Source organism: Rhineura floridana, chromosome 3, assembly GCF_030035675.1.
Source record: "Rhineura floridana isolate rRhiFlo1 chromosome 3, rRhiFlo1.hap2, whole genome shotgun sequence".
Lineage (NCBI taxonomy): Eukaryota > Metazoa > Chordata > Lepidosauria > Squamata > Rhineuridae > Rhineura > Rhineura floridana.
Window position 1 is genome coordinate 61,197,716 of NC_084482.1, and position 16,037 is coordinate 61,213,752.

At 42.6% G+C, this 16,037-nt stretch overlaps 1 protein-coding gene across 8 annotated transcripts in view; it reads left to right on the top strand.

The window, feature by feature from the left end:
- The window catches only part of ITGB4 (integrin subunit beta 4), a 99,726-nt gene that overhangs the window by 28,001 nt on the left and 55,688 nt on the right, over positions 1-16,037 (top strand). For all 8 annotated transcript variants that reach the window (XM_061616190.1, XM_061616187.1, XM_061616189.1 and 5 more), the window contains 8 exons: positions 488-584; positions 1,184-1,355; positions 3,875-4,138; positions 9,328-9,417; positions 11,361-11,483; positions 12,954-13,121; positions 13,318-13,394; positions 14,339-14,550. In XM_061616190.1, the coding sequence (XP_061472174.1) occupies positions 488-584; positions 1,184-1,355; positions 3,875-4,138; positions 9,328-9,417; positions 11,361-11,483; positions 12,954-13,121; positions 13,318-13,394; positions 14,339-14,550 (1,203 nt within the window). The remainder of the gene's footprint in view (positions 1-487; positions 585-1,183; positions 1,356-3,874; positions 4,139-9,327; positions 9,418-11,360; positions 11,484-12,953; positions 13,122-13,317; positions 13,395-14,338; positions 14,551-16,037) is intronic.

Here is a 16,037-nt window from a genome sequence, read left to right on the forward strand (position 1 = left end):
AAAAAGGGGTTGGCTGCCATAATGTTTGTCCTGTTGAGGGATTAAAGGTGCAATCCAATACATGTCTACTCAGAAGTAAGCTCCATTGGGTTCAATGGGACTTACTCCCAGATAACTGTATTGGATTGCTTCCCAAATGGCCACATTACATTTAGCTAAGCAAGAGGTGGGGAACCTCTGGCCCTCCAGATGTTGTTGGGACTCCTAACTCCCATCCAGTAAGCATGACCAAGGGATGACGACCAGCAGTAGTCCAATAATATCTGGACCACTATCAACCTAAGGTGTAACATTCAATCAAAATCCATTGTGGAAAAGTATGTTTGGAAGAGAAAACTAAGGCTGTGGTCCTAACCCCACTTATCTGGGAGCAAACCACATTGAATTCAATGGGACTTATTTCTCAGCAGGCATAGTTAGGATTGTAGCTTAGTCTAAGTCTGCCAGGATGTCTTCATTCATTCCTTTCTCTTTTCCTTCCTGCCAGCAAACTTTTTGAGGACACTGACCGATGACTATCATATCGGCTTCGGCAAGTTTGTGGATAAAGTTTCAGCCCCACAGACAGATATGAGGCCTGAAAGGTAAGAAGGTGGTGGGTCCTTGGGATACTTGGGAATTAACTGTTTAGAACCCACAGCCTTCTTTTTAGTTGTTTTAAGTGTGTATAAAAGATAATGCTGATAGTTTTATCTATCCTGCTCCTAATATCTATGACTGTGTCCCTTCTCCATATTTCATTTATGACTGAATCTTGTGCGTGTCAGTTGGCTCATGAATATCTGCTTTCAATATGTGTTCATTCATTTTTAATCTTCCTTTGCATAACAGTTGCTCACCCCAACTAGACTCATTTATATTTATGATTACACTTATATTCCCTCTGTTCACCAAGGAGGAGGAAAGCATACAGTTTTTTGCAGTGTACTTTCTGCATCTGATGAGCTTTTGCCAATAAAGTTTTTGTTGCAATTGATTTGTTAGTCTTTAACATGCCAGAGGATTCATTTTTCCCTCTCGCCCCCCTTTTCTGCTGCAATAGACAGTTGCTCTTATAGAATTAATGATATTAAACTTTATGGCAGGTGACTGAGGTCCATCCATACTAGATACAGGTTCAGCGCTTCTGATATCAATGTGTTGGTAGTTGCTAATACGGGCTTTGCTATCCTTTTGTATCCAGACTGCGTGAGCCCTGGACAGATGCTGACCCACCCTTCTCTTTTAAGAATGTCATCCGCCTAACCCATGATATCGACAAATTCAGCCAAGAGTTGATAAAGGAGAGAATATCAGGGAACTTGGATGCCCCAGAAGGTGGATTTGATGCTATATTGCAAACGGCTATTTGCAAGGTGAGCTGAGAGGAGGGCTGAAGAGGGCAGAGATAGATACAGTGATGTAGTGAGAAATATAATATGGGTCTTCTTAGCCACCCATCAAACTGTGAGAGCATTGAGAAAATCTCGTCTAAACCTTTGCTTTAATGGGCAACCCACAGTATTGTTTGTGCTTTGCTAGAACCTCGTTGAGCTTTGGAATGAGATTAGCTGTTATCAGAGCATAGCTGGAGTTAGGATGTCAGCAGTTCAAATAAACTCCAAAAATTCACAGTTGGGCAATGTCGTTATTGGGACCAACCAAAATGTCACAAAAGTGTGGCAAGTGTTTGAGTTCTCCAGAACTCTTCATCAGGCTCTCAAGCAGAGCCTGAGAGGAAAAATTAAAAACAAAATACTGCAGAAATTAGAATGATGAAGTAGCCATGAGATCTGTGTGAAGACTCAGTTCCAGGACAGAGATTGCAGGCTGAATAAGGGTGGAGACACAGTTACTGTTGTGCCGGTTCCAGTGCGCCCCCACCTCTCTCTCCTGAAAACAGGGGCACGCAATGCTAGTCAAACCCCACCCCTTTTTACTGTAAAACCTGGTTGCGGGTAGCTTGAGCACGTTTTTTTAAAATTCAGCTTCAAACACATTTTGCAACTGAACGGTAGATCAACCTGTTCCCCCTCCAGGTGTGGCCAATGGAAACACATTGCTGTAGGTGACTAGTGTACTCACAGCCTGGGTCCCTCCCAGGTGTAACAGATGTCAGGTTATACACCTAGGATTCTGGGATAAAGAAGCCATGACTGTTCCTCATATCTGAGAAATGAAGCTGGCTTGTAACTAAGGCTGTGCACAGACCACCCCTATCCATCTTGTGGCTCCAATCTGGAGGGGAGGTATGAGGCCAACCCCACCCTGGGTTGACATGGGCACCACCCACCCTAGCTCAGAGCTACTCCCAAATAACTTCGGGGGGGGGAGAGATTGCATCTCCTTCCCTCTCCTCCCGACTGAGAGCAGTGTCAGTTTGTCTTTCGTGGTGCTATACTGCAAAGAGCTTTCCTCAGGAAAGCCCTTTGCAAAACAGCTTCCCCCAGGTTCATTCCCTGGCTGTAGGGCAGAGGAAGAGATCCTGAACAATGCTGCTTTGCCTTTGCAGAGCAGGGAGTGATCCTGTGCAATGCAATTTTGCAAACAGCTTTCTTGCAAGAAAGCCCCTTACAAAACAGTACACACACCCAGAAGATTGCTGCCTCTGCTCATCAGTCAGGCAGGAGAGCTGCGGCTGCCTCTTCTTCCTGCCTGATTCCATCTCCCGGGTTGCTCTGGGTCATCGAATCTGATCCTGTAGCAATCCATGGCTATCAGAACCTGACTTGGCCAAGGCCCAAAAAGTCCAAATGGGTTCAATTTGGTTTGGGCCTTGGCCAAATCCGGTGTACAGCCATAACCCAGTTCTTTCACAAACCCTAAATCAAGGGTCATCATTGTGGTGCCTACAGGCGCATATACACCTGCAAAGGTCTTCCCTGGCATCCACAGGGTCTCTCCCCAGCCCGTGAAAGAAGCACTCCATTGTAGCCGGTAGAATACATTGCAGTGTGTGCTTGGTTGCAGTGTGTGGTGCCCATGGCAGGATCCCTTTGGACCCAAAATGAAACAAAATGACCCCTGCCTTAAATGAAACACATAGGCAGCAGAGGCAGGGCAAATGGGGTACTGCCCCACCAACCTCAGTCTGCCTTCAGCCAGCCCCCACCTGCCTGTGTTCTTTCTTACAGCCAGTCCAAGGGGTGGCCCTGCCTGCCAGCTTCCTCCTCTTTAGTCTCGGTGTTGCCCTTGTAGGACTCAATAGGGGGAGGATGGGGACAAAATTAGAAGTAGTTGGCTTTGCCTTTCATTGGCTCTGGCTGCAATTACTGCTTGGGCTCCGTGCCTTCCGCCCCACCAGTTCCAATGGGCACCAACTGCACACAGGTTCCTTGAGTAGGCAGAGACCCGCACTAAAGGGGAACATGGGAGTCGTTAATTTAACAAAGCCAGGGATTAATTTTGGATGGCTTGAATAGCAGCTGAAGGGCATATGAAGGTTGAAAATAAAATAAAAATACCAGAAGTGTTTTAGAATGGAAGCAGAGCACATAGTAAATTCAGGGAGCTATACCTTGTCAGTAGTTAAGAGATAAGAGCTGAGGAGACAAGATAAGAGAGGAGTACCCAGACATTTGTCAACATCAGCAGAGAAACAATTGATGAAGTTTCCATTCCTCTCAGATAACCTTGGACTGGGCTGCACTTGGAAGTGACACCCAATAGCTGTCAGCTTTCTTGCCGTGAAACAGCTGTAAGAAGGGTTGCTGCAGAAATTGCTGCCATGGTGTGGCTGGCCATAGCACCCTCCTCAAAGATCACATGCAGTCTACTTAAACTGCTTTTCTTAAACTGCTTTTGGGCTTCGAGCCACCCTACTTCATCCTTTTGCGTAAATGAAATCCATCCACAGTGTTCAGTCTACACACTTTGCCTTTCTCTTTGCCCACAGGAGAATATCGGCTGGCGGGAGGACAGCACACATCTTCTGGTGTTCTCCACTGAGTCTGCCTTTCATTACGAAGCTGATGGTGCCAACGTTCTTGCAGGAATTATGAGAAGGAATGATGGAAAGTGCCACTTGAACACAGCAGGCACTTACACTTTTGACACCAAGCAGGATTACCCTTCTGTGCCTACCCTTGTCAAACTGCTGGGATTGAGCAACATCATCCCCATATTTGCTGTCACCAACCACTCTTACGATTATTATGAGGTGAAAAATAGTAGTGGATAGAAAGCGTGTGGCTGTGCTTGGAGGGTGTAAGAAGAGAAACTGAGAGGAATATTTTCAGCCACTGGTGGTTGACCAGTGTTGGCCTGCAGACAATCACCTTACAAGGGAGAAGGTTTAGGGGTTTACTGCTAGACAAGAAACTCTGCTCTTTTCCTCCAGAAGTTAACAGGGCTACTAGATCTGACTGGGGAGAAGCTGCCTGTCATTGTTGTGTAGAGAAAAGTGGTGCTAAATACTATTTTAAAATAATCTGAGAATGCTTCAGCAGATAGCCTTTTCTCACTTTTTTTCAGAATATCCTGAGTTGCCACATTTAAGTGAAGATACTACGCTTTTTTCACTATCTCCTACAGCATGTCGCCCAATTTGCTTGCCTGAGATATTTATTTATTTATTACATTTATATACCGCCCCATAGCCAAAGCTCTCTGGGCGGTTTACAGCAATTAAAAACAATAAAAACAAATATACAAATTTTAAAAAACAAAAAACAAATTAAAAACACAATTAAAAAAATATATTAAAAAACGCATGCTAAAATGCCTGGGAGAAGAGAAAAGTCTTGACTTGGCGCCGAAAATATAACAGTGTTGGCATCAGGCACACCTCGTCTTAAAATATCTTAGAATGTTTTCCTACATATATTCCTGATCCTTAAATGTAATTTGTTCACCTTGTTCTCTATTTGTGAAACACTGTAATCTCTATATGATATAATCAGATAGGAATATGTGGGTAATATGACTCAGTGCAGAGGAGTTGGAATCAGACTACCTTCAGGAATATCTTTCCCCAACAATTTGGTGATATGCTATGTTCTTTCAGAGCTGCTGTGCAGTTTTGCAATACAGTGGGGACACCTAGTGGCTAGCTAGATAATTCCAGTCAGGGATTACTTTGGGATAGCTCTTCTTTCACAAGAGAGCCAATGTGGTGTAGTGGTTAGAGTGCTGGACCAGGAGACCAGGGAGACCAGGGTTCGAATCCCCACACAGCCATGAAGCTCACTGGATAATTTAAGATATGCAGATGATACCATATTACTAGCACAAACCAGTAATAATTTGAAACGAATGCTAATGAAAGTTAAAGAGGAAAGCACAAAAGCTGGACTACAGCTGAATGTCAAGAAGACTAAAGTAATGACAACTGAAGATTTATGTAACTTTAAAGATGACAATGAGGACATTGAACTTATAAAGGATAATCAATACCTTGGCACAGTCATTAACCAAAATGGAGACAGTAGTCAAGAAATCAGAAGAAGGCTAGGGCTGGGGAGGGCAGCTATGAGACAACTAGAAAAGGTCCTCAAATGCAAAGATGTATCACTGAAGACTAAAGTCAGGATCTGTCAGACCATGGTATTCCCGATCTCTATGCATGGATGTGAAAGTTGGACAGTGAAAAAAGCGGATAAGAGAAAAATCATTGAAATGTGGTGTTGGAGGATAGCTTTGTGCATAGCATGGACTGCAAAAAAGACAAATAAACTGGGTGTTAGAACAAATTAAACCATATATATTAAATATAACATATAATATATTAAAACAAAACATCTTTAAAAACATTTTTTTAAAAAAGCTTTAAAAACACATTTTAAAAAAAGAAAGAAAGAAAAGGCTTAAAAACATATCAAAAAGCAATTCCAACACAGACGCAGACTGGGATAAGGTCTCAACTTAAAAGGGTTGTTGACAGAGAAAGGTCTTCAGTAGATACCAAAAAGACAGCAGAGATGGTACCTGTCTAATATTTAAGGGGAGGGAATTCCAGAGGGTAGGTGTCACCACACTAAAAGTCCATTTCCTATGTGGTGCAGAACAGACCTCCTGATAAGATTATATCTGCAGGAGGCCTTCACCTGCAGAGCATAGTGATCGACTGGGTATATTAGGGATAAGACAGTCTTTCAGGTATCCTGCTCACAAGCTGTATAGGGCTTTGTACACCAAAACTAGAACCTTGAACTTAGTTTGGTAGCTAATAGGTAGCCAGTGCAATTCTTTCAGCAGCAGGATATGTTGGCGATACCCTATCCCAGTGAGCAGTCTCACCACTACATTTTGCACCAGCTGCAGCTTCCGGACCAACCTCAAGGGCAGCCCCACATAGAGCTCATTACAGTAATCCAGGCTGGAGGTTACCAGTGCACAGACAACAGTGGTCAGCCTATCCCGGTCCAGAAATGGCCGCAGCTGTCTTACCAGCCAAAGCTGGTAAAAGGCACTCCTAGCCACTGAGATCACCTGGGCCTCTTGCAACAAACATGGATCTAGGAGCACCCCCAGACTACGGACCTGCTATTTCCGAGGGAGTACAACCCCATTGAAAGCAGAGAACTGACCAATTATCTGAACTTGGGGACCACCAACCCACAGTGTCTCCATTATGCTAGGACTGAAAGTCAGTTTATTGGCCCTCATTCAGCCCACCACCGAGTCCAGGCAGTGGTCCAGGGCTTGCATAGCCTCTCCCGATTCAGAAGTTACAGAGAAATAGAGCTGGATATCATCAGCGTACTGCTGACACCTTGCCTCAAATCTCCTGATGACCACTCCCAAGGGCCTCATATAGATGTTAAACAGCATGGGGGACAGGATGGTACCCTGCAGCACCCTATAGCATAACTGCCAGGCGGCTGAAAGACAATCACCCAATGCTATTCTCTGAAAACGACCTTGGAGATAGGATTGGAACCACTGTAAAACAGTGCCTGCAATACCCATCTCAGCAAGTCGGCCCAGAAGGATACCATGGTCAATGGTATCAAAAGCCACTGGGAGATCAAGTAAGAATAACAGGGTCACACTCCCCCTGTTCTTCTCCCAATAAAGGTCATCCATCAGGGCAACCAAGGCCAATTCAGTTCCATAACTAGGCCTGAACCCAGATTAGAATGGGTCAAGATAACCTGTTTCATCCAAGAGTACTTGCAATTGCTGCACCACAACCCTCTCAATCACCTTCCCTAAGAAGGGGGTATTTGCAACCAATTGGTAGTTGTCACAAGCCACCCTCAATCCACTTAAGTCAAATCCCCTCGGCAAGCTTTAATAAGCCAAGAAGGGCAAGGGTCGAGAGGATACACTGCTGGCCACACCGTCGCAAGCACCTTGTCCATATCATCAGGCCACATCAACTGAAACTGTTCCCAAGAAGTTGCAGCAGACGTTGCACTGGACACCTCACTGGGGACTACAGTAGATGTGGATGGGGCATCAAGATTACTATGAAAGTGAACAACTTTACCCTCAAAGTGCCTTGCAAACATTTCACAGTGGGTTTCCGAAGAGTCTAAAATTCCATTTCCTGATGTCAACAGACACCTGACAATACGAAAAAGCTCCACTGGACGGCTACTTAAGGATACAATGGTGGCAGAGAAGTGGGCCTTCTTCACTGCCCTCACCGCCATACAGTAGGCACGGTTATGATGTTTTATGTATGCCCGATCAGCCTCACAGCACGTCTTTCGCCACTTGCATTCTAGCAGTCATCCCAAATTACATTTTTTGGTAATTATACAGGTTCTTCCAAGAAATACATAGTCCAAGGTGCCATCATTCTCTCCTTGCCACAGTCCTGACAAAAATAGCCTCTCCAAAGCTGCTATTTGCATTTCAAAAGAAGTTCCTGTCGGCACTTATGGAGGCTTTATTTGAAATGTAAAATTGCAGCTTCAGCAAGGCCATTTTTGTCAGGACTGTGGCAGGGAGAGAAAGAGTTAAACTTTCCCTCCCTTCCCACCCCCTCCCTTATTAATGAAAGATGCACAGAGGATGAGGGTATTTTAATCCTTTCTTGTCAGGCCATCTTCCTAATCTAAAGCTCCTGCTGAGCTGCTATTTGTTCAATGGGAAGAAATTTCAGGTGTGATGCAGACCTTGATGGTGTTAGACATACGTGTGTGTGTGTGTGTGTGTGTGTGTGTGTGTGTGTGTGTGTGTGTGTGTGTGTGTGTGTGTGTGTGTGTGTGTGTGTGTGTGTGTGTGTGTGTGTGTGTGTGTGTGTGTGTGTGTGTGTGTGTGTGTGTGTGTGTGTGTGTGTGTGTGTGTGTGTGTGTGTGTGTGTGTGTGTGTGTGTGTGTGTGTGTGTGTGTGTGTGTGTGTGTGTGTGTGTGTGTGTGTGTGTGTGTGTGTGTGTGTGTGTGTGTGTGTGTGTAATGTCCAGCCTCCACACCATTTCCCTGATTAAATTTTTTTTAACAACCCACCCTGCTGCATTTAGGGTGTGCATGTTTTAAAGAACAATGAGAGATTGTCATGGTTCCTCTGGCATAATTTGTACCTTGGCCTTAAGGGTTATATTCAGGTAAGTTGTACTCAGAGTGGACCCACTGATATTAATTAACTGAAGTTAATTGTGTCTATTAACTTCAATGAGTCTACTCTAAACAGAGCTAGTGTTTAATACCACCCTAAGGATTCCCTTTAACTAATGTTTACTCAGAGTAGACCTATTGAAATGAATGGCAATGGCTAACTTAAACCCATTAATTTAAATGGGACTACTGTTTGGAAACATTAGTTGAACACAACCCAATTATTCTGAAGATTCGTTGGATCTAGTGTTGGGTTGACCTACTGGCATGAGGCTCCCATGGGTAACAGTACAATTATGCAACTCATAAAGAGTGCAACAAACAATGTGGTTGGCATATCCAGTTGGTGTTATGATGACAAAGGCACTGGCTGCCTATTAGCTTCCATGACCACTTCATGACAAAACCCTCCATGTTCTCTTCCATATAACTAGCCTCTGCCTGTACAGCCCCTTCTTTCCACCTGTTCATTAAGATCAGCTAGGAAGGCCCTTTACTCAGAGTTGTGTAACCAGCCCAGAATGGTGAGAGTACAGATCCATGCCTTGACGGGTGGGGTGGGGGTTTTACCACTGATTTTGAAGTGCACATTCCACCTTAGAGAGACAATCCAGTGAAGGTTAACCACAACTATATCCTATCGAAACCAGTGGGAAGAAGTCACAGCTACCATTTGCTGGATTGTGACCTGTCTAGTGTTTCTCATCAACTAAATTCAACTACAGTAGGAAGATAGAGGTACTTTCTCATTTACTGTGTATATCAGCTCACTTTTTTGTTGTTCACTTAGGGTTGTAATGCAACTTAAATATTTAGATATTCACTGCTCTCTCTTTTTAAATAGAAACTGCACACATATTTCCCAATCTCTGAAATTGGGAGGCTGCAAGAAGATTCTTCTAATATTGTGGAGCTGATTCGTATGGCTTTTGAGGTAAGAAGCAACATCTGGGATCTGTTTCCACATTCCCTCACATTAGGATGGAGAGTCAGACAGAGTCTGGGACACTCATGGTTTGAATGGAGTCGTCAGGACTTGAAAAACAGGGACCAGTGAGTAAGGTGGGTCCAGACGTCCAGTCTAAATAGGAGTTGGCAGGTCAGAGCAGGGCAAAAGACCATTGAGCAGAACTCCAGAGAGCTGCCAGGAGTGAGCTGTTGCTTCAGCAACATGTTACAGCCTTCTAAGCCCTTGTGAAGGCCGGCTGGCTTGATAGCTCTTTAGAGGGCTAAGTGGGGGTATCTTTAAAGGTCCATTACATTTTTTGCAGCTGCTGGCTCCCCCAGTGTGGGTTGGTGGTGGTGAGGGCTCTCTAGGAGAGATGTTCTCAGAGCCAGAGGAGTCAGGCAAGGCCGCATCCTCTGGCCCAGATGGTCTGGCAGCAAGGTGGAGGGTGATGGCTCCCTAGGCACTGCCTCCTCTTCCTTTGTTTCTTCCTCTGAGCTAGATTGTGGATCATAGCCCAATAACAAAACAGGATCTAACGTTTTGATGGCTCTGGGTGACCCAAAATATTGTCACTCCCAGAACTACTCAGGGGTGATGTTTTAATACTGTACATTATTACAAGCTCTGGGGAATCCTATATACTTTCTTTACACCCAGGTGTGTTTAGGTGTCTGGATATCCACAAACAGACCGACAAAATCTATGAGTACATTATTTGCTATAAACAGATGGCTTTTCCAATGGCTATTTCTGCCCTGTTTTCTAAGAAGATCCCTGCTGGATCCGATCGAGGGTCCATCTGAAGGCATCTCAGCATCCAAAGATATGCATCTGAGCATAAAGCAATTATACCTAATAGTTATTGACAGATATATCATCCATTAATTTGTTTAATTTCCCTTTCAAGCTATCCAAGTCAATGCCCATTGCATTTATTTATTTGTTTATTTATCTGAACTTGTGTACTGTTTAATTGTAAAAACTCTGAGCTCCCATATCTTCTGGCAGCATGTTAATTAAGTAGTCCTTTAAGTTATTGCCAATCAATTTCACTGAGTGACTGAGAGTTCTAGTGTTATAAGAGAAGACAAAATAATACTATTAGAGATAGACTTATCTATTTATTCCTCGTCCATTACACTTCCACATGTTTTTACCTGTAATTCTGTTGTTTCTACATTAGGCTGCATTAAAAAAGGATTCAGAATACATATTTAACTGCATTTTTAATACATTTAAACTGCCAAGTCTTGCATCACAACATTCAGAGAAGTGTAAAATCTGCTGGAGAGTGAAGTTCGAACTCATATATTAGTCCAGAGCTGTGGCTCAGGTGTGTTTGTATAGAAATTCAGAAAGATCAAATTCCTCAAGCATCCACTCTCATAAGAAACATAAAATGTACCCACAGTCAAGGAAGGTTTAGTATCTGACAAATGTTCCTAAGTGTAAGCAAAGCCTAATATGGAATCATTCATGATCCACAGTGGTTCTTAACCTTTTCCACTGCCAGCACCCCTTGGATTTCTAAAATATGCTCTTGCACCCCCTGAAAAAATACCATTCATTTTTTAATTTAATTTAATTTAATTTTAGGTTGTATAGTTAATTTTCTGCTTCTATTTAAATGATTTTTTAAAATCTCTTGAACAACGCCTCGCACCCCTAGAAAAAGTGTCTCGCACCCCTGGGGGTGTGTGCACCCCAGGATAAGAACCACTGCACTAGAGAATTCTGGGAACCTTGTACCGAATCATCAGACTGTCTGCAGTTAGTGCAGTGACAGTACAAATCAAGGAGCAAATTATACAGCCATCCTCTGTGGACATGGTTGGATGTTATAATGTGCAAATCAGTTTATTAAAAAGGGAACCAATGAATTAGATCTGTTTCTGTTCTAGTAATTTTATTTTCCCCCTCTTTCCCAGCGTATTCGTTCCAAGATGGACATTCGAGCTTATGGCACCCCAAAAGCTATGAAAACAGAAATAACGTCTATGAAATATGAAAAGACAGAGTCTGGCTCATTCAATATTGTCCGTGGTGAAGTGGTAAGCCCAGCCTACCCTTTGCATTTCTGCCTTGTAGTCGGAAAGTGAAACGCATCCTGTACAAGTCATGTGCCTTTGACTCTGAGTACTTTCCTTATTATCTTTTTAAAAGTCGTGTAAATTTTTTGAGGAAGGGGGCCTTTCTCTGAAGTCTGGACTCTAAAGAGCAGAGCATAAGGTTGCATGACTTAAAGGAGACAGAAACATGCTTGATCTTTTGTTCACACTCTTGTCATATCAAAATGGGCCATGGCTGTAGTTTAGCAGTACAAATGGGAAGGCATCTACTTCTTTTCTGGGTTTGAGTTCGTTTCCACGGGTTGACTGCTAGCTGATTACATCCTGCAGCAGCTATAGAATGCAGCACAGCCTCACAACTATACTAGTAAAGGTATCAGTGGGTGTTTCCACACTAGGTGTTTAGTGTGTGATTGCTATGTTTCATTTACTCGGCTTTTATGGGGCATTCACACAATGCCATCAAGTCCAACTATTTTCAGAAGAAAGTAAGAGAAGGGCAATCCTCACAGGTGTAGATGCCTTTGTTTGTTAAGGGTGAGGCTTTGACATGGATACTGATGTGTCAGGAAAGTCAATCTCTCACAGCTCAGCACACAATTATTATAACATTTGAGGTGGCTGCCATTTTATGACCCCATTTATGTATTGTTTTAATCGAACTTTCAGTTAGAACTAAACACTTTTCTGGCTATTCTTTTTTTTTCAGTGAAGGAGAGGTACAGCTCTACAACATCATAATGCCATAATGATTATTTTTCTGTCTGTCTGTCGCTCTATCCAGCCATCCATTCCTTTCTGGTCACCGTCATTAAACATGTTGCTATAAAATGTTCACAATTGTATTAAACTGTTATAGCACTGTAAGACCATCATAATCATCATAAAAATATTATAGCACTATTGTGTTACAGCTCTATACCTCTCAGAATTAAAAAAAAAGGAAGAACACTGTCTTAGTGCTAATTGAAATATTGATTAAAAAATAATGCAGCAGTTGTTTCACGCCCATAGAATGGACAGGAAAAGGAAAAAAATAGACACAGAAAAAGCACAATACCCCCACTAGTATGGAAAGTGAATTGCAATTCCACTTGCAGTTTATAATGTTTATAATAGAAGCGGCCAAAAACAGTAACTGATTATTCAGGTCAGGAAGAGCAGTACCACATATCCCAGAACATCCTCAGATTGTGTAAGTTTTCTGGTTATATCTCTGTCCCACCCTGCTCTTTATGTATGGTGGGGGGAAATGGAAACGGCCAGTGTTATGCAGCTTTGGGCTCACATGCTTCTTATCCATCTTGGAAGCAAGTTAGCAAGATCTGTTTCTTGGTTTCTACCCATTCAACCTTGTACCTTGCTGTTCACCTTCAAGACTGCTGGTGAAATTGGCATCTTTCACTCTTTGGATAAATCCAGCAAATGAACAAACTTCTCTCTTCCATCTAGGGCACATTCAATGTACGTGTGAAAGCTCACGAGCAAGTGGGTGGAGAGCATGTCTGCAATCTCCCGGAGAAAGACCGGAAAGGTGTTTTCCAAATTAAGCCTTCCTCTTTCAGTAACAATGTGGAGATTGAAGCCTCGGTCATTTGCGATGCCTGCCCCTGTGAAATGGTACTTCTTTTTTCTCCCCTTTGGTTGGACTGTCCCATGAATGGCTCCAGACATTCGTGATAGAGGGTTAATGATTGATATGACCTCTATAAGTTTGTGTATAGAAGCAAACCTAGACGCTGCCATTCTTCTGACATGGTTAAATCTGAGCCCCGGGAATACAGTTCTGTAACATCTTCTCTCTTGTTCTTTGCAGCAACAGGAAGTTCAATCGGTGAGGTGCAATTTCAATGGGAACTTTGTCTGTGGGCAGTGTGTTTGCAATCCAGGCTGGTAAATATTTCACTCATATTTCTTATTAGGTGGGGTGCCTAACCTCTCTTTTCTTCGGCAGAAATATTTATTTATTGTTTTGTGCCCTGTCCTTCCTCCAATCTGAAGCACAGGGTGGCTTCACATAATAAGCAATAAGGACAGCCATATAAAATAAAATATGAAAGCATCAGACTACAATAAAATACAACAGAGCTGCATCAATAAAATCTGAGGGAACACCCTCCTGACACTAACAATTCATCCTCCAAACACCTGGACAAACAACAATTTCTTTAAGTGATATTCAAAAATATCAATGGTGTGCGTAGACTGAATTTCTCTAGGGAGAGAGTTCGATAGCCCTCACCTGTCCTTTCCAAGAGCAAGAAGCTGAGATTGCTTCTTGCTTCTGGGTGGAATGGACTTTCCAAACAATCCTACAGAGCAAGACAGTAATGCCTGGATGGGACTCTATAAAACGTACAGGTCACGTCATGCCCAACTAAGAGACTACATCTCAAACAGAACTCTACAACAGTGAAAATAATAGTTATAGTGCATTAGATAGTTTGTTGGCCTTCCTTTGCTTCAGAATCTACTGTGGAGAGGAGGAAGAGGAGCACAAACCATTTTTTTTGCAGGTACCATCTAGCACCAGTGCTTTTTTGTGACAATACTCAACAGTATAGAGTACCATCATCTCTTTTTTTCGCTCCCCATGTCAGCCATTTTGTGCTTGGTACCCACAACACTTTCATCAAGGTATGAGCTGCCACCTCATTTTTTTTTACCAAAAAAAGCACTGTCTGGTGCACAGAAGTTCAACATCAAAACCAGGCCCCACTCACCAAGGCATACATTCTATGAATTTTATCCATTGCTCCCCTTTCAGCTCTTCAAGATGTCATACCTCTGCATTTCAAGGCCTTTTAAAGTCTTTTGATGTCCTCTCTCCATGACAGGCGGGGAGATATGTGCAACTGCTCTACATCCTCCTCTACTGACAATGCGGCCTGCATACGACCAGGAGATACAGAGCCCTGCTCGGGCCAAGGTGAATGCCTCTGTGGGATATGCCAGTGCTACTCTGAGAATCTGGCTCAGCGCTTTGAGGGCCGGTTTTGTGAATTCGACAACTTACAGTGTACCCGTACTTCTGGATTCCTCTGCAACGGTGAGTGAGACCTTGAGGGGCAGTGATCAGGCTTCAGGCCAGCTCTCTGGTGGTTACAGCCCTCTTTTGCAAGCTAAGGCTATGATCCTAAATCTAGTTACCTGGGAGTAAGCCACATTGAATTCAGTAGGACTTCTGAGTAGGCATGGTTAGCATTGCACTATAAATTCTCATTCTCAGATACTTGTGAAACTTCAGATGCCACAAATGGACCAGAAATTTTAGAGGATGAGATCTTGTGCTGATAACTGAACAGAGTAGTCTCCCCACATGTATTGTCCAAAAGCATTTGAGTTTGAATTTTTCTGCCAAGTATCACATTTTTAGGGTTGCCATATTCCAGTTACACAAATCTGGGCAGGTTAATTTGCATATTATGTAAAGTATTTGCATATTATGTAAAGTATTTGCATATTATTTGCATATTATGCAAATATTTGCATATTAATATTTGGATTGTCCAGTTGTTTTGTTTTTGTGCCTAGGAATTACCACCAAAAGCTGGGGAAAGATGTGAGAAATCTTTTTTTTAAAAGCAACATTTTCAGCCTTAAATGCCTAGACTCTAGTTTCCAACACTATGGAGTGTTTATTGATTGATTAAGAGGATTTATATCCTGCCCTTTTGCTGTTAAAAACAGAGCTCAGCACAGCTTACAAATATAATAAAAACAACAAAAATACACAATCAATATAAAAACATAATAAAAACACAAAATAGCAACAAACATAAAGTAAGTCAGGGCAGCAGTACGGTTAACCATATACGATATATTTCAAAGATGTGGTGGGTGGAGAAAAACAAGAAGCCAAAATGTTAGGAAAAGGAGTCTTTCACACTACATGCTCAGTTCTAAATACTGTTGCAGCAAGTTTTACAAGTTCCTCCAGTATTCCACTGGTGCAGGCACTCAGACATTCAAAGTATCTGTATGTTTCTTAGGTTTTATAAAAGCAGAGCTTTGCTTAACTCAAAATTTCTTCTCCCTTTGAGCAACCACATCTATACAGGTTCCACCTCCATACTCAAAATGAAACTGGGCCTGGAAGTGTGCAACAACCCCACACATACCTTGCTAATTAGATTATCAATGCCAGGATGTCTGTCTTATCGACTACTCTCCTGCTCCCCCCCCCTGGGCATCATGAAAGACCCAGTCCTGGGCTCAGAAACAAAATAAATATCTGGTCCTCTTCAAAGTATTGATAAGCCTCTTGTTTTAATTGAAATAATAATTATAAATTCTTGTTCTTATCACTAATGGGAGTTAATTATCTTGCATATGCTGCTGTTGCTTCTATGGCTGTAACGGAGTGAGGTTAAAGATAAGTGAAATGCAAATAGGAAAAAAAAAAACAGAAGGCAGTAACAGTTTCCTAAATGTAATACCATACCAACCACAACAAGATACCTATGAGTAAGGCAAAAAACTAAGCATCTCACAACCAGTCAGGATTCCTAACCAAAAACCAAAAATATGATAAAT